Source organism: Gavia stellata, chromosome 10 (assembly GCF_030936135.1).
Source record: "Gavia stellata isolate bGavSte3 chromosome 10, bGavSte3.hap2, whole genome shotgun sequence".
NCBI lineage: Eukaryota > Metazoa > Chordata > Aves > Gaviiformes > Gaviidae > Gavia > Gavia stellata.
Window position 1 is genome coordinate 15,228,416 of NC_082603.1, and position 19,443 is coordinate 15,247,858.

General features: G+C 39.4%; 1 protein-coding gene across 1 annotated transcript in view; it reads right to left on the bottom strand.

The window, feature by feature from the left end:
• PALMD (palmdelphin) overlaps positions 1–19,443 on the bottom strand; it is a 28,034-nt gene that overhangs the window by 724 nt on the left and 7,867 nt on the right. Inside the window, exons 3-7 of the mRNA XM_009810684.2 lie at positions 16,128–16,258; positions 6,534–6,648; positions 5,630–5,663; positions 5,430–5,540; positions 3,591–4,685 (exon numbers count right to left, since the gene is read on the bottom strand). Of these exons, the coding sequence (XP_009808986.1) occupies positions 3,591–4,685; positions 5,430–5,540; positions 5,630–5,663; positions 6,534–6,648; positions 16,128–16,258 (1,486 nt within the window). The remainder of the gene's footprint in view (positions 1–3,590; positions 4,686–5,429; positions 5,541–5,629; positions 5,664–6,533; positions 6,649–16,127; positions 16,259–19,443) is intronic.

The window sequence follows — 19,443 nt, forward strand, 5'->3', positions numbered from 1 at the left end:
AACAGCAATATAATGCTGTTGTTTGATATGTAAGAACCTCCCCCTACCGCGTAGTTGATTTGAGAACGCAGTGGGAATAATCTCCAGCTCTCTGACATGTTAGGTTGAAGAGTCACCCAAAATAGCATGTCTCATTCTCTCATCCTGCATGTGTCTGTACTGAGAGACAGGGGCTCAAAGCAGCTGTTTACTTGATTTATGCATGTCAGCAAATGTCCAACTTGAGTTATGTTTTGAATGCTGAAGTTGTTGCAAATCAGAAGCATCTGAGTGTAACTTTATATCATAGGGCCACTGATGTTAAGTTTAGCTCTTAAAAAGACCCACAGTACTGTTTGCAGATCAAGGAATTCTGAAGGATTCAAGTCCTGGTTGTGGTTTGAGAGAACAATCAGTCTGATGCTTCATTTACAGCCAATAGTCCATTTTTTGTCTTGCTGTATGTGTTAGAGAAACAGATGGCATGTATGAATGTTTCTCTATTAAAAAGTTTTGTTGTATGTTACTTTTTTTGACGCAAATGGAGCTAAGTCTCCATTGTGTTTTTTGAAGGTTGCACAGCTTCCAGTGATAAGGAAAAAAATTAGCTCATCTAGACTAGCTACCTGCCAAATGCCTTGGACCTTCATGTCCCATGAGAGCCTGTTCCACACTGTCAGTAGGTTTTACTGCCTATTCAGCTTCAGTTTTTTCTTTCCTTCTTCATTCCATTATGTCTAGCCTTTGTCCCCCCCCATTTCCCTAATGAGTATTGAATCTTCAAAACATTTGCACACTAATTCATTTGACTGAAATTTAAAGAAGAAAATAAACTCTAAAATGCAAAACACTGGTGTCCTAATTATAGCGTTGTCACCCATCTCTCTGTATGGTTTTTCTGAGGGCCTGTGCTTCAAGATGTTGGTCTCCCACCAAGCTCAAGGAGAAAGTAAAATTGCTCCCATATGGAAAGAGTTATGTCCTACATTTCTGTCAGTTTGGGGGCGTGATGAAAGCTCCTAATTTAATCTAATATTTCTCTATATAGATTGGCACATGGAACAATTCCTCTGCCTCCTAGTTGTCCTTGGCCATCATTAACTTTTTCAGTAACTTGCTCAGAAGGTTCATTTCTTTCCCAAAGCAAGATTGTTACATAAGGGACCATCTCCCTGGTCTGTCCTGTCTTTCCTTGCTTTCCATCCTCTTTCAGAGAGTCCTCAGTGCCTGTTTAATGTTCAAATGCTGCAATTACCTCCCAAAGCTTCCATTTCAGGGAGGATTGTTTTTTCTGTTGTACAGTTTGTTGTTTTAGTAATGAATGATGAGGTACCAAAAATAATTTTGACTCCCCTCTTTTCACTGGTGGTGTTTAGGGTGAACCTGCTAGGCTGGGCATCGGTGGCTGCTTTGAAAACAGTTTATTTCCCTAAGAAACAGCTCTGTGTAATGCATTGTTCTAGATTTAAGAGGCTTTCCTGGTTTTATTTCCTTTTTAGAAGTCACAGTAGGATTACAGGACTGCTTGGGAAAAATTGAGTCACTTCCTGGCTTTTTTCACTGATCAAAATGTCCCAGGGAGTGGCAATGAATAGGTTGAGGGGTAGAGAGTAATATGGCTTAGTTCCAAATTCTGCTGGGCACTTAAGACACTCACTTGGAGGCAGTGCCGACTGTTGGGATGTATTTTTGAGGCAGTTGCCAAACTGCTTTTAATTTAATTGGGACCAGTTTTTTTCCTAATTGGCCTTTTTCTCCTTCATGGAATACTTGTAAGTAAATGGGTAAGACCAAATACAGACTTATGCTTATCCCCCTTCCCTGAAAGTCAGTGTTTGTTTTCCACTAACCTCAAAAGAGAGAGAACCTAGGTTGTTCAGAGTGTCTATGAGTGGCAGGGAAAATTGTAGATGTTTCAGATGCTTCTTTCAGGAGACAAAAATAAACAAAGGTTTTTAGAGATAGATGTGCTCAGCTAACATCTCGTGGCCTGTATACGGCCCATCTGAATGGTACTGCCAGCTCATAGTTACTTCTTAGAAACATCTTTCCCAGGATCTGTTCAGGAGCGCCCACACAGCAGGCCGTAAGATGAATGAATTGTTTCACTAGCAACCAGCTAGTGGGTGGGTGAGTGTCGCTTCTCCATTATATGCCTATACATATGTGATGCGGGAATTAAGGGACAATCCCCAAAATATAATGGGCTGGAGCAGTTGCTGGAGTGATTTATTTTGCCTGTACCAGCTACTTCTGCTTTCAGTTGCTGGCATAAGAGTTGCTGGCAGTAGCCTTTGTTCTTGGAGGACACAGGGAAGTGCACAAATGGCAAGATTGGTGCTTGGGAGAAGCAAAGGTCCTCTCAAGTGATAGAAAAGTGCAGTGGCCTCATTGATCAGAGAGGCTGGGCAGCACTGCTGGAATATTTCAGGCTGTTGTGTGCATGGCTGCACGAGGTTGATACTCCTATAAACTGAGAGCATTACGTACTGAAAAGCTCTTCCCAATCAGTGCATACTGATGCAAAAATACTTGAAACTCCTTATGTGATCCAATGACCGCGCTCTCTCCTGGCCTTACCTGCATTGTAAAGAAATGCTGGGCTGCCAATGCAGCTTTAGGCAGGGCCCAAACTTACTTTTGGTGCCAAATTGCAAAATTATTCAGAATATAGTCTGGAAGAGGAGCAGGGAGAGAATGTGGGATCAGGACCCCTGATCTTCCTATAATTCAAGTACAGTGTTCTTTCCTTGAAGTGGAATGTGACTACTGTCTGAAATCTGCTGCTCTGTAAATATACTTTAACGCATACAATTAAACTGGATTTAAGTGGAACGCAATCATAAAGAGCTTTCTCTGTTTCTGGAACATCTTGCTATTGTTCTTTCAACCTTTTATAATTAAACTTTATAGTAATAAATAGACAACTTGACTATTAATAGAATATAAAAAGTGTTAAAAAATAACACTACGGACTGCATGGACTAACCGCATGTAGTGATGAAAACTGTTGCATTGTCTTTCAGAGGCTATAAAAATATCTAACTCAGGTTAACAAAAAAATGTTAAAACTTGCATAAACATTGTTAAGGCAAGGTTGGCAATGCTGATTACAGAAAATACAAAGCAAAGCTGGTTATTAAACAGTCTTTCTGATTTAAGTATCAATTTGGATTATCTAGGAAGTAGTTAGAATGCAGATAGGCACAAAAACATTCCAGTAAGGAGACAGTGTTAAGAAGCAATGCTGTTAGTTACCCGGCAGAAATGAAAACTAATTCTGCTAATTGAGGTAGCATTAATGGAACTTTTAATTGTCACTGGAAAGAGAACCACTTTTAGTCTTTGAAGGTTACAGAAATAGCTTTTCTGAGATACCAAAATTTGGAAAATAAACTATGGTAACTAGTGCATTGCTAAAGATGAAATAATTCAACAGTACCAAAATGCAGATGGGCATTTGTTAACAAACAAGAGCGAAGAAATGATTAGTATTTTCATATTAGTCTATAAAACAATCTAAATAGTGAAGTGAAACAGTTGCTAGCAGGTAAGAGTATCAGTTTGCTACATGAGCAAACAGCAGTGACATGATTTTCCTTTTCTGTTACCTGTTAGTGAGGGATCTTCAGTACCGTCTCCAGATACCTGGTCGTGAAGATGAGCACGGTGTGTTGGTGAGCTTAAGTGTTCCTCTTGTTCTTGCAGGGAGATGGAATTTTTGTGGGGTACCTTGTTCAGGCTCGTGCCCAGACTGCTCACAGCGTTCGTCTGTGGGACTTCTGTGATTTTCCTGCTCGGTGGCTGATAAACCTGACTATGGTGGCCTATGGGATGATACGCTGGTTTCTCAGATTTGCTGTCGTCATCATCATCATCATCAATGATAACTAATTCTGCACGGATAACCCCATCGTATCGTGACAACTTTTGGTCTGCTTCTGCATCGTCATCAATGCGCTGATAACCCATAAAAATCATTGTTACTGGTTCAGAATCATCCACGTAACATGGTACAGCTTGGACAATGCTGTATTGAACATCTTCTTCATCTTGAGGTGCAGAGGATGTTTCGTTAAGATGGCAGGGACTTAAAAACCTTGTCTCGTTATGTCTTTCTCTTGTATTCTGGTAAAGTTCTAATTCTTCATGTGCAGCTTTTCCTTCTTCGTTATGTACCATCCTGTTCTCAGGGTTAGTGTGCACTTTCTTCTCTGAATGGGAAAGTACTGGAGAGGGAGACTTTGGCTGTATTACCTTTGGAAGATCAAGCCCATTCTCTTTATGTTGCTGCATAAAGGGCTCTCTTTTGGAGGAGAATTCTTTCTGATGATTGCTAAATCCATTCATCTGTCTTCTGTGAGTGTCTTCCAGTTTTGGTCCAGGGACTAATTTGTCTTTCTGAGGAGTAACCGGCCTGCAAAATTTGTTTGCAAACACAGGCTCATGATACTCTGTGGGAGACTGGGCATTTTTTTCAGTTGCCTGCCGTAGCAGGTCCTCCACCTCAACAGGAGCAAGTTCATCCATCCCGTTTTGTGTTGTGCTGCCATTTGAGGACACTGCATAGACTGACTTCCTGCCATCGTCATAGACTTTAATTCCTGTCTCTTTAAACTCCTTTGAGGGAAGAGGTATTGTTGATAACACTGTGTTTTCTCCTGTCTTCATGTCTTTTTCAACTTTAATTTCCATGGCAAACAATGCTGTTGAAAGAAACAAGTGCTTAAACTGATAGTGCAGCAGCTGCAAGAAATATTATAAAGAGTTCTGACAGTGATAAGAAGTGACTGTTAGAATGAATTATCAAAAACGTGAAATTATCACATACATAACCAATATATTGGATTCTCATTTTGAAGGCCCCCTTCCATCCTGTCAAAACTTGAAGTGGAAAAAAATTATTTTCATTTGGATCTAATTCTGTGAGGAAAAATAAGCTGTTGAGGAGCCAGTTTTCATTACGTGATTGAGAAAGCAAGATTTAACCTTAGCCCCTGGTGTTGTGCTGGGCAATAGCAGTTGAAAGAACTCAACGTGCTACAAGACTAAAGAGTCTTGGGCACTCAGAAGGGTCAGGAGGCTTTGTAGTAGTTGGGAGATAACCAGGCTACTGCTGGCTGCCCAGTAGGTATAAGTGCTGATAGAAAATGTGAAGTGTATGACACGAAGGGAGGAATTACTTAAAGTTATGCCAGGTAGGGGAATGAAGTGCTGGAAGGAAGTGTCAATATTGAAAACACTTGATCCTTATTCGCAATGGCACATACCTTACACCAGTGTCCCACCTCTCAGTTTTGATGACCTCACTGATAACATAACACAGCTTAAATGAGAACAACATTGTCCCATATCTGTAATGTCTATCCTTCCCTTAAAGTGTATTAGATTCAATTTATAGGAAGTCTTTGCACATATTGACACCCTTTGGAGTTAGTAATAAGCAGTACCTTTTCTCTTTTCTTCATCATCGGTGGCAGCACGTGCTGTACTTTTCAGTGCGGAAGGCCTGAAATATTTGGGAAGGTCAGGTATGCTGGCGTATATGTAGTCTGCTGCCTCTGAATAAAGAAGATCCACAAAGCATTTAGTATGTTTTCACTGACTTCTACAAGAATCTTTCTAAAAAATTTTTTTTTACTAAACATACCTTTTTCAACTCCTGCTTTTTCAGTCTTCACAGACTAGGAAAGAAAACAACAATAAATGTGATTAGTCAGTTTTAAGATGTTAACTAGATAGTGCTTTGCTTTACCTGATAGTTTTAACTTCTTGTGTGCGCGGCTTCATACTGAGAAGGGGCTAAAAGCAGAACCTGCTCAGTTGGAGCATGGCAAGGGAGAGAGTGAAATTTTTCTGGTGTTTTTTGCCAATATGATTCCAAGTTATATAGGGAAAGACAGGACATTACAAAGTGTTAATCAGTCACACAGCCTCACACTGTGGCCCAAGCTGGCTGGCTTCAAAGATTTTCAAAGGCTCTGCTTTGGCTTTCCAGTTGTGCTTATCTCCCTGAGTGTCTTTAGAGAGAGAGTGTGTGTGTAAGAACAACTGGAGAACTGAAGTTTAGTTTCATCACTATATCTTTTTGAGATAGTCTAAGATCATTTTCAAATCTCAAAATGACCTTTTGACAAAGACTAATGATTGATAATATTAAGTCATGTTTCACTGTAACCTCTCTCAGGGATTTGGGGGAAAACATGATGCAGTTTAGCTGGGCACATCACCTGAAAGAGTAAGAATACGTCAGCCTCTGTACCCGTTATGTTTGTCTCTGGCTGAGATGCAAAGTTGCTGGTTGGTGTCAGTGCTATTTTTTTGAGATGTGCTATAGGTGAGTAGTGATAGAAATTGCTCCCCCACTCCCATAAACAAGCAAATAGAGACGTTTGGGTACTGGAACACTATAATATCTTGACCCCTCTTATTTGAACTATTGTCACTATAGACAAAAGCTCATGACCACTCACAGGATCCAGCTAATTCCCCTTTCTCTCGTTGTTATAATGAATGAGTAATGAATTCTACTTCTGGAGTAATTTGGCACTAACCTTTATTATGTCTTCTGTTGTTTTCTCAACAGACTTAAGTTTCTTTAAAATTGCTTCTTCCTTAGCTGAGACTTCCATTTCCTCTCTTTCCAGAGCCTCAATTTCCTTCTCCAGTCTGCAATCACAATTCCCTTTGATTTAATACCAGGCAGAGTAGAACATTGCAGATTCAATACGTTGTGAATATGGACTTTAGTGGGGCTGGTTCTACTTACCTGGATGAATTTTTGTCTAATATGAGATCAGCTTATAATTTCACATGCATCAGGAAGTACTGTGAAAGAGTATTATTTTTTTATTTAAAAAAAAAAAAATAGTACCTGCCATGGATTCCATCTGAGCCTACTTTGAAAACAGTGGCTGAAATTAACGTGCTTTTCAGGAGGGAATAGATTGGAAATATAGGCTACCACAGCATTTCCTCATCTCTAAGCAAATTTTCTCTCCTACGTTGTCTCAAGAATTGTGATTACTCTGTTGTAATTAAGGTGTAGGAATCTGGTATACAGGGGTTAGACACCAGGGTTATGACTCTGTTTGTCTCTTAATTTTGTATGTGTACTTGTACACATGATGAAAAGAAGCAAATTCTTTTGTTGTAAAAAAGTCAGAGGAATGTTCTTGTACCTGGTAGTACTTAAAAGGCTAGAGTACATCACCTCATACGTTGTATTTTAATATGTGTAGCCAAACAGTATTCAGGAGGATCCCCTGTGAAGGAAAGGTCTAGTTAATCCATAATTAGAAGCTAAAATTCCAGAACAACCACGTCTATCAATTAAAATCAAATTGCATTCGTGTTTCTGAGGGGTGGAACAGGTTTCACTTTTTTGATAAAATAATAATGGTGATTGCAAGTACTTTTTGTGGATGAAACAGCTCTTAACTAATTTTCTAATATGTAAATTAATACTGCTAGAAATTATAATAGTGATGTGCTTTGAGGGCTACTTTTATGAAGTGATAATTCATAATTCTGTGGATTTTGAAAACTAAGCAACCTGCATAGTGGGAGGATGCTCAAGAGACTAAAGTCTGAAGCATTGTTTTTCAGTCTGTCTAGGATTGAGAATGAAGAATTTACAAACACCCAGGATGCTGAAGGAGCTTTCTGAGAGGGTGCGTGTGTGATCAGATCCAAGATGTCAAGACAATTCTCCACTGTTTTGCATGTGCGAACGTGGGTTCTGGGATTTCAGAATTCTTTGCTTAGGTAAAACAGGTGTAGCGGTGCTTGACTGACAGTCTGAAGCTTGATTGTTCAGGGGGAAAAATCTTGATTAAAAATGCAAGATACTGCTGATGTGGGGTGGGTGTTATTGTAGCGTTCCTGATAGACTAGACCAGAGCTTGTGTAGCTATACACTTACTAATATTTTTAAGTTCTAAGGGCTCCTCTTTGGGGCTGTCCACTAAGGCTTTTAGACATACATGTGTCCTTCTTAGTCACTCGTCGGCATTTTGTGTACTTAATTCTCTGGGAAAAGTGCTGAAATCTTGTTTCTGGAAAGCATTCCTTTTCAGCAGAACAGCAGTCACTTAAGACACACTGGTTCAATTCACCTAGGACAAGCAGCTGGGAAGGTTAATGTTTGCAGGGTTTGCTCAAGTAATATCCTCACAAGTACTGCCAATGAATTTGCAAGAGAAAACTGGGTAGTTCACATAGGTGTGATACATGTTGCATCGGGTACTAATAGCAATTGCTTTCTAAGATGGCAATTAAGTGAGATTTCCAACAATAGGAGACAACTGTTAAGGGTCTGTCTGTTAGAGGAGGAGCCTTGATTATACCCAGGTCTAGTCAGTAAGAGCTTTGTTTTACAAAGACTACAAGCCTACCTCTTATGAATACCAAATATACTAACTTTGGATATTCTCTAAGACCACAGGCTATTCAGCAATTGACTTATCTCTGTCGGATTTTAGAAGTGCAAACCAGAAGTATCTTGCCAGTTGAGACTTGGCTGATGGGCTAACTATTTTCTTAAAAAACTTTATCATGATGTAAAAGGGAGATTGAAGCTCAGCAGTCAAATTTTCTTTTCGGCTATTGACTTCTGCTGTAGGTTTGTACATCATTTAAAAGGGGTCACAGCTCCCTTTCCCTCCCCTTTTTGTTGTATGTTAAATCTGTGTTATGTGGTTTCTTGCATGTTAATGCTGAGAACAATGTTTAAGGCATCTTTTTCCTAATTAGAGTTTTTATTTTCTTTGCACTAAGATGTTTGACGAAACGCTTCTAGAAAGGTCCAAGATAAAATATCTAGTCTCTATGTGTGTGAGAGAGGGAGAAAGCTATGCCTGGTTAAAGCACATGTCTAAGGTAAAGTATCTCAGTCAAATTATTTTCTCTGGTGATTACGGCAGTGACTTAAGCAGGTGTCCCATATCCTATTGTTCCTCTTTCTAGACAAGACTGTTCCTTTCTGCGTAAGTGCATATTTTCTGGGTTTCAGAACGAAATTTGCCTTATTAGCCTAGTAGTTGGGAAGTCACTTTTTCATGAAGATCTAGAATCAAGTCCAGATTTAACTCTGAACTGGGACTTGAACTGGATCTCTCATGCTATAAGTGAGTGCCATATAGCTTCAGTCTCCTGGCTCATCTACCTTTTCTTTTTGGGATTGTTTTTGGAAGAACTTTTTTTAACTTAAAGGAAAAAACAAAAACAAATTTAAAAAACCTTCCATATTTGAGTGAAATATGCCTTCCATTGTTTTTGAATCCATGTCAGAAATTGATGACTGTAGACTTAAGGCAACTGCAACTGATGTTGCTAGTTGCTGAGATCAGTCGGAATAGAGTTACAACTAGATGATCTGAGTCAAAGTTATACATAAAGTAATGATGGCCTATAACCTTGATAGAAAAAATTGGTTTATGTTTTGACTTATTCTTTAGTATGTGCTAGGATCCATGATATTACACCAAAGTCAACATTAGTAATAGAAACATGTCATCCCTTTGAAGTAAGCAGACCAGAGAAGTTAAATGCAGGCTGGCAGAGAAGCATTACTTATCTCCTTCTGTGTGACTGCTTGCGGAGTCTGAATTAACACTGTGGCTCTTGCCCTATTTAAACTCAGATTTGTAGAGCTACAATAATAGGATACTACGTGGACTTTTATCTGTTGGTGAGAATATCCTCTTCTTTGAAACGCAAAGATATCACATACCTCAGAACTGAGATGTGAAGAAAAATGCAATCAGGATGAAAGTAAAAGCTAAAAAAAAAATAAAATTTAAAAGCAGATAACACTTTGGACCTCAGCTCTGCAAGATGTCCTTAGGAAGCCGCTCAAAGGCTGATTATAGTGCTAAAATTTAAAAATTTTATAATGAAGGGGATGAATATTCTTGCAGTGCTATAAAATGAAGTAATGCAATGACCATGTGCCATATTTCTGTACTTCTTACAGAATAGTATTTGTTCAAGATATTGAAATGTTATATTTTTACATGAGACTTGATTGCAATATTATCATAATGTGAAAATTAATCATTAAAAGCTCACAGAAGCATAATGAACTGAAGAATCGTTAACCTTTACTATGGGTTTATTTCAGTCTGGAGTCTAAACACTCCTAGACACACAAGTGGAAGAAGAGGAGGAAAAGTCCTGCATTAAAAACAAAAAAGGGGGGGGGGGGGGGAGGGGTGGAGAGAGAAAGAGAAAACACAACCCCAAATAAATCAAAGATGATAAACCCCGTATAGTTATCTGGGAGATCAAGAAAAGTATTATTTAAGTTTATATATGCTCTCACACCCCTACCAATACCCACTTCATATGGTAGTTAAGAGGACTGATTCAGTGCTCAGTGGGATTAGGGAAAAATTCTCATACCCATGTAACAGAAATTGCATCTTACTTGGACCTTAAGTATCTCTTTTGCACTCATACTTGCATATAGACATAGATTTTATGTTTCATTTTCAGAGGATGTTATGAGTGTGCATGCTGGAATTTGTTGAAAGGAAACTTTTAAACAATGCAATCTGTATAGTTAAGAAACCAAAGTCCTTTTGACTTTGTGCAGTTGAAAAGTTAGGCCAGAATCTTTCTGGTGTATTTAAATCTTTAGAAACTTCTAAATCAATGACATTTTTATGAAGTTACTTCACAGTTTGTATTTGTCTTGAATGGGTCTAGCAGCTACACTAGCAATTATAAGAAACTATATTTTGACAGTGCTGACATGTTTTGTAGATAAATGGAAGTATGACATAGCTACTGTATTAAATCGATCCTTTGGATATTTTTCCTTCTCTCCTTGAGTAGTGTTCATTATTTGAGAGGGGAGAATAAGTAGTATGGAGGTGTGGATGAAAGAAGGAACCTTAGAAGCTGAGATGCTAAATTGGAGGTTTCTCTGCCAAAGTAGTAACTGAATTAAGAAATTCTACAGAGTATACCTGACTGCTGCTGGCCACTAGCTAATCTGCTGCGGTTGTCACAGCTGCCCCCCTAGAAGAAAATTAAACTGTTTAAGAATGAAAAGCAGATAGGAGGATACCACCCTGGAAAATACCGGATTGAGAGGAAAAGGCAGTTTAGCTAAGTCCTCACATGTTTTGAGGTGAGTCAAATGCTTTAGCAGCTCTGGAGTCCATCTAGCCTTAGCCTGCCTTCATGTATCACATTACAAACTATTGAATAGACCTTAGTTAACTGTGATGTTGTTTGTGCATTTTTAAGTATGTTGTGTAGCAACTAATTCCATTGAGAATGAGTGCTATTTGTTGAAAATTAAATGAGAAAATGGGACTCCTAATTCTTCATTCAGCTTGTACCCTGACCAAGGACATGCTCACTTGGCTCATTGTAACTTCAAACACGTAAAGAGGGTTCAGTAGAACAGGTAATGTAAATGCTGTTTTTTGTCTGTAACCAGAGCATTCAGCTATTTGACTGCAAGGTGGTTCAGGCCACTCACTATTCACTGTATTGTTGTTGATACAAAGAATGGAACTCTCCCTTTTATCAAAAAACGCTCAAATCTGAACCAATTAGCAGAGATACACTAGCTCTATTCAACACCAGAGTAAAGAATATTTCAAAACAGAGGTCCAGTTTCGGAGGGTGATGGAAAGGCCCATGCTACTACTGGAAGTAATCTGCCTACAATTGCGATTGTTCTCTCAGCAGGAAGAAACAAAGACTGGTCTAAGGGTATTCAAAAAGTCTTTAAAGTGATTCAAATTTTTTTAACTGATGATAAAACCCACACAGAATAATCATAAGAGCGGACAGAATCTATCTGAATCAAGTGAAGTTTAATAATCAGATGCCCAGAAGAAAGAATTCTTACTGCTACTGCATGACGTGTGTCTACATGATCAGTTTAGCAATCTTTGATTTACAGGGCAGGTCAAAGGTATGACTTCACACATAGGTAGTCAAGCAAGCTTTTGTTAGCTTGGGTGCTATCTATGGCATAGCAAAAGCACTGTGCAGGCACTGTATGGTGCATATTTTGTGCTTTTTAGTGGACTTTGTTCGTGCTGAACTCTGTATTGCCAGGTTTCTGTATTGCTGCTGGCTGGTTTGAAACTGGGCTGGGTATGTATAAACAAAACGTAATGGTATCTGGAAGGCAGCATGGATGTTTTTCTAGAGGCTTTTGCTAGACAGCTATTGAGGAGTGGTAGGAACTAAATTTATAGCTAAAAATGCTTGATGTAATAAACCTGCTTAAATTCCTAGTTCAGAGGGAAGTTCCCACATGACTCCAGGTACGTTCTTCTGCCTCCATTCTCCATCTGTAAAATCCAATGTCCTTGTCTGAGTCCTCCGAGTATCATGAAAATAAAAGCTGCCAAAGACTCTAAGGTGTGTACACTGTTTGGTTATGAGAGTAAGTACGTCAGTTCTTTTGATACCAAGACTTTAAAAATCTCTAAACTGGCTTTAGAAATTCAGCAATGGTGAATTAAGTCCTCTTAATTCAAGGTGGCTCAGGAATGTAATTAGGAGCATTTCTGTGCTGATTTTCATTTCTAGGATGCATTATACTTGTGAAGTTGTTATTGTAAGAGTGAAGACAGCATGTCATTTTGTGTTATACTTTCTTTGTCAGTTAATCTTTTCATTTTATGCTGATGTAATCTGTCTGATTCATTTCACTACAAATAAACCTGAAGTATTTCAGATGTATGTCAAGAAGTAGGAATCATTTTAAGGAGGAAGCAATTTGGTGGAGCTTCCCAGGAGAAGGTCACAGGCAGGAAAAATTCATTGGTACCACTGGTATTAACAACAAATAGCTCTGGAAATACTTAGTTCGCCCTTGCCATGAAAGAGCAGCATATATAAAATAAAAGAGGAACCATTCACAGGCTTCATTAAGCAAGTGTAGTAAACCAGGTAGCCTTATATTCTTGGAAAAAGAATAATATTTTTAATAAGAGGAGAAAGGCCAGCAACTACAATCAAACATTTATTGCAGTTTTTTCCACTGTAGTGCTTAAAGTTGCATGTAAACTTATTTAATTTCATTTTCATCTGCATTTAAATTGCTGGTTTATGATCAGAATACCAGCCATCTAGATATACAAATGTTACTTGTGCTTGTAATTAACTGAATCTGGAACTATGTAGGAAAAAGAATTCATACCTAATACATTTCTCCTAAATGCAGGCATATAAATAGAAACTATTAAAAAAAACCCCACAAACCCACCAAAAAACAAACCAAAACCAACACAACAAAACAAACCTGTCATACCTGCATCCCACCTACATGGGAAAGGAATTCTAAAATGGATTTTTTTGTATATGCTGAATGTTAACGAAGTCTCTGACAAAACTTGTAGTGGGACGGTAACAGGCATGTTTCTATAGTTAGGCTGTTACAGGCTCAGGCATGCATCAAATGTATGAGCTGAGGAATCTCTGCCTTGTTTGGTATAATATGTGTGCTCTCAGTCATGTGATGCAGTACGAAATGTGCAGTCTTCCCATTCACAGCGTATCTGCATCTAGTCCTTGTAATTATCAGAAAATAGAGATGGGCTGAGATGCTGCTCCAGGATCCATGTTGTGATGTAAGAAAGCAATCGGGGACAAATGATGGGTTTGGCATTTACATTTCTTGTTCCTTAAAGCACAAATGCATTTAGAAATCTTCCTTTAAATGCCTATGGGCATCTTTTAAAAAACCTGGAAGCTTCTAATTCAGATAAACTTTAAAATTTATAACCCCTTGTCAACTTCTGGATCCAATCAAGAATTAAAGCAGAAGGAATATTCCTCTGTGATGCTAATTTACCTACATGAATCAAATGAATTTTTCAGGTTTGAAGCTCCAGTTGGATTACTGTTTTACTATTTGTAATAGTGATAAATTCTAGTCATGCTAAAAAAAAAATTTTTTTTATGGCTATATTCTGAGAAGTAAAGCTCACTATGTGTGTTCAGTTTTGGTCTCTGAGGAAATAAAATTTGGGGCCACTGAGCTGACGACAAATTCAGACAGTAATTACAAAAACAGTATCAAAAGACTCTACAGCTGTATTTACAAACGCAGGATTCTGCAGGACATGGAAATGACATTATGTATGTGAATAATCAACCCTATTTGCTGAAATCTCTCAACTAGAATTGTAGGAAGGTTTTTAAGTCCTACTCCTGCTTTCCATGTCTTCCCAGGGATACGACAGGAGGGACCCGCTGCCAGTGTTGCTGTGAGATAGCTCAATTACAATGACTTGGATGCAGAGAACCCTAAAGTTATGTTATGAGGTGACAGACTAGATTTAGATGCTGGAGATACAGTACACTTTCTGCTAAAATAATTCACTGTTTTTTAAGGCAGCCAGTATGTCAGGAGTTCAGTAGCTTTCTAGTGGCATAGACATTCACAGACCTGCACTATAAGAGCATTGCTTGTTCTTTACTTGGGTGTTGTCAAATGAATTGGAAACAGTGTAGATGTAGAATAAAAGCATCCTTCCCCCAACATTGCCACACACCAAATCCAGTTCTTGACTTGGTTCTGAGATTTAAAAAATAAAAAAAAGTATTTATAAAGATCTCACATCACCAAATTTCTTAGGGCATAAAGGAGATCTCAGCTAAACCTCAAGCTCTTACTCAAAGTCAACAGGACTTTGAAAATCTACTCTATTCTCCCAGTGCTTGGGAGGATAGACTTCTCCAAGCACTAGTCTATTCTCCCAGTGCTTGGGAGGATAGACTTCTCCAAGCACTAGTCTATCTCCCAGTGCTTGGGAGGATAGACTTCTCCAAGCACTAGTCTATCTCCCAGTGCTTGGAGAAGGGCTGAATTTCCAGTGGGCTGGTGGGGAGCTACCTGCTCAGTGCAACTTCCCTGTTGCTCCTGAGCCAGTCCTTCCCCACACAGCGCTCTCTCCTGGTGATCTCACTGTCCTAGGGAGCCCTCTGGCAAGTCTTCATAATCACAACCTGCTTGAATGTTTTTAGTGCACGCTGTCTACCTCCTACCACTGCAACAAAGAATTCCACAAAGGTGTGTGAAAAACTGTTCTGTTGAGAAAAGTGCTTTCAAGCAAGAAGTCAGAATAATTATAGGACAAACTAGCACTAGGCTGCTGCCTGTCAGCCAAGAGAATTATCGTTGGTGTCAGAGAGATGGAGTAAGGAGGGAAGTGGGTGGGAGATAACTGGAGGAGGTAATCTTGGTGACAACTTTGCCAAAAGAGTGTGTGTAGGAGGACAGTGGAGGAAGAGGAGAGTGTGGAGGAAGATGCTATTGAACTGAAATAGAGGAAGAAGCCTCAAAAAAGGACAATGAAACTTTCCAGAATCTGAAGAAACAGGAACACTTAATCTTTTCTGTGGGTGCTGTAGTACCAGTCAGTATGCCTGGACCCAGGGAAGGAGCTGATTGGTACAGAGCCCTGTGGTATTTGGGAAAGGCTAACTGCAGCTAATAAGTACCTAGAGTCATGTCCATAGTAAATAAAGGAGTTGTATGTGAGACTGTCAATGCAGTTTGATGTTAGCCGTAGGTGGTAGGGAGGCACTAGGCAATGAGATTTGTAGGAACATCTCTAATAAAAGGTAGGAAAAGGCTTTTGCTATAACAGGCCTCTGGGAATAAATTGAGGACAAAACAGCATGGAAGGTAAGTGAAAATGAGGCAAGTGATACTAATGGGACTAGGCAGCTTGTACTGTCCTGAAGTGCTGTGTTATGGTAGAAGTCAGTTATTAAAGGCTGTGCAGGACCTAGTGAAAATGACAAACTTATAAAACTATTTACTCTTATTCTGAAATTCTGATTCAACAATTGCTATCTCAGAGCAAAACCCATATACTGTGGCTTACCCCTTTCATGCTATATGCGATAGGTGTATCTGGAACTAGAGAAACAAATACTCTGCAGGATATTTATTGTGCAGTTTGATAAGACTCACAGTATGGAAGCTTGCATTTTGTATTCTCTAATTCTAGCTGACCAGAAAATGTAACAATGATTGCTTTACTCTGTGTATCAAACTGCGTATGTTTAGCCCTTGCTGACATTTTAATCTTTTGCAAAATAAGGCAGGACTTTTAAGAAGGGACTATTTTAACCCAGACAGAAGGGCAGGGGTGCTACCCTACCTGAAAATGTCTTGTTCCAGCTCATAAGTCTGTTGTTGGTCCTCCCAATTCTGCTTTTGCATTTCTTCTTGCTCTTTTGGAGTGAGAGAACTAAGGCCATCCAAGAGCCATTTTTCTCGCAAGGCCTTTTTCTGATGGGGAAAAATACAGACAAGTAAATGTACTTTAAAAATTAGGCAATTCAATCATTTACTGTATTTGTCTTGATGCCATAGGCGTGGTCCGCATTCTTGTGCTATATCTAGCATAAGGCAATCTGACAGCGATAAGTGCCACTAAAAGAGAAATACTAAAAAACATTTGTGCTTTGAGATTGTTCTTAATGATCTTGGTTTTAAGTCAATGTCCCATTTTATTAGTCCACCCAACAAATATGTAGAGGATGTCAGTTGCTACCTGTAACAGATTAATATTTATAAGTGGATCCAGTGGTGTGTTTGTCCTCAATAAAGCAAAGCAGTTATACCAAGGTGTACATATTACAGACCCACGCAAAAGGCCCCAGTCAGAAGTGCTATAGTTTTATTTCAATAGCCCTGATTTCTGGGGTTGTGGCATTGCGTAAATTCTGGGAGGGGGTATAAAAGGTGAAAAGTTTCTGTAAATAAGGTTGTATAGGGGGAAGAGATGCAATTCTATCTCTGGAGTTTACAAGGAACTCGGGTAATTATGGTAGTGAACTTGCATTTCATCTGATGAGGGTGTGTGGGGTAAGAGTGGGACTGGAAAGGTGGAGCATGGGTTGCTGATGTCTAGTTAGTTTTTCACAGACCTGCTACGTATTCAGAACTGCTGTTGTAGGGGCGATCCAGGGCTTATGTATTTAGGTTCTGAACTGTTTAGTGCCTAGTGGAGCTCCTTCTGTACAGCAGTGGCTTATAAATGGGCATATTGCATGTGTACAGGTGAGCGGATCTCTCAGCTGTGTTTTCAAATTTTGAAAAATATGGCTGTGTGCACTGATTGCTTTCTACAGATGCTTTACAATATGAAAGGTGGCATCTGAAAGTCATCAGCGCTCTCTAAAATATCCCTGATGGGAAAAAATATTCATGGAGATAAGTTCATATTTGCAGGCTAGAGGTTGTAAACCATGCAAACTTTATTGCACTTTTTACTCCCTTCAGTCTAACTCAGGAGTATAGATCCAGTTGCTGCCTTGGGGAAGAAGTGGGAGTCAGGACTCCTTACAAAAACTCTTTCAACAGGGAAAAAAGCACGCATATAAGGGTTTTAATTAACCATGAATTTTCCATTTGTAATTTAGATTCTTTGAGCTGTCTGATTTCCATGTTAGGGTTTCCAGTTTTTTTCCTATATAGTTTCAGTAATTGTAGGATGTGGATGAAGATTAAATTGGATTTTGATTACTGCTGCTTTGAGGCAGAGCTGTGCCCAGCACTGGTGAGAAGGCTGCATTAACCTCAGTGCTGCTTGCAGCAGCTATTGGAATCCCTGCCTGCATCCTGTGTGTTGAGTCACTTAAACTGTTGCTTCCTACACTTTTCTGTTTACTATATACTTTACGTGAGGTTATTACTGAGGCCCAACTGATGGAGCAGGATACACGTAGGACCTGACTGCAGTTAAATGCAATTTTCGACTTGCTTGGTGTGTGACATACATGATGTGATAGAAACTGTGGGTAAAACCAGGTTTGTTAGGAATTCTGTGGCACTCCACAGTACTAATTTTTTTTATTTTTATTTTTTTGTGGAACATAGGAGCAATGTTTACAGGTGCCTTAGCCCTGCGGCACAGTATTCTGTCTCTCAACACTGGATCCTAGGAAATCTGTGGGAAACAAGGGCTGCTCAAGACTGATGTCCTGAGCCTTGACTCTGGCTGTAGGATCACTTGGCAGCACTTCCTGACAGTTGTGTCTTAGGCTCGAATGAAGTAAGTGGAGATTTTAATAGAATGGTTTTACCTGATCTGGTAGGTGCATGTAGTCTGGTGTTGGCATAGATATTATTGACCACAAAATACTCTTTTCTCAAGTTGGAGGGAACACAGTTATTAATTCCCTTTCAGTCAAGCCGTTTAGATTTTAATGATAAGTAGGGCTCCCAGAAAAGTGAAATTTTAATCCTGGATGGAACTGAATTAATCTAGCATTGCTATCTCCAAAAATAGATCTATAATTCCTGGGAGAATTACGGCGGGGCTGGCATTGTAGACCTCAGAAACCAATAACGCCCACTGAAATCAACAAAAGCTTCATGTACGTATAGGGTTAGGCCCAAGAAAACAAACTCCCTAAATACAGGCATAACACAATAGTGTTATTTTTGCTTTTCCTAGAATAGTTTGCTGCTGCTCCCAACTAAATGCCATGTAATCTTTTTAATTTAATTAGCCACTTTTGAAAGAATGACACGTTGCATAGTTTGGAAACAGCCTTTGAACAACAGACAGTTTCAAGGTGCTCCACTGAGTCCTTGGCATAAGCCAGTCAGTGCAGGAGCAGCTGCTTTGGGGCTGTCAGGTTCTTTCTGCTGTCTACCATTTCCTTCCACTTCAAAGCATCTCTAGCTCAGTACTAGGTTGTGCATGTGTGCACTTATATGAAAGCACTTATATGAAAGCACTTGCATTTTGCATTAGGCTTGGTATGTTAAGGGGAAGGTATACTTATACGTTGTGATGTGATGAGACCCTGGGAATAGCCAGAGTGCTGGAAAGCAATCACTTTCTGTTGTAGGTAGATGGTCACATCAGGAGTACTGAGACAATATTCTGCAAATTCTGTGAATGAAGTCCTACGTGTGCTCCAGGTATAACTCCGCTGTTATCCTTAACAAGGCTGGACTAACACTGAAAGGGTCATCCTTCCCTGGAAGGCACAGGTGTTTTGAGTTTGTGGGTCTTGCTCTCCCAGTGATATGGCAGTTCACCTTATGGCATGTTGGGGGAGGCATAAATAAGTTTTGCAGTTTTCATGGAAGATGTAGTTCACCACTATTAACTCCTGTAATAAGGTGGAGTTCAGACATGTCAGAAACCAAAAACTTAGTAAACTAAACTAGAAAAGCTCTTGGAAAGTACACGCAAATCAGCACTGACTACACTTTTCAAGCAACTCTGTCTGGTCCTTTCCCTTGTTGCCTCAGTGAGAATTCCAGGTAGGAGGAAGAATTAGTTGCATCTAGAATTACTTGAGGATGAAATTTCCCTTGTACCCTTATTAGCAGCCCCCATTACTCCTTGCAGTTCCATGAAGGCCTATCCACACAGGTGTCTGTATTTGCTTGCATGTCCTCTACTTCATGTGGTAGAGGCGCACACATAGGGAATAAATATTCCTTCTCCAGTC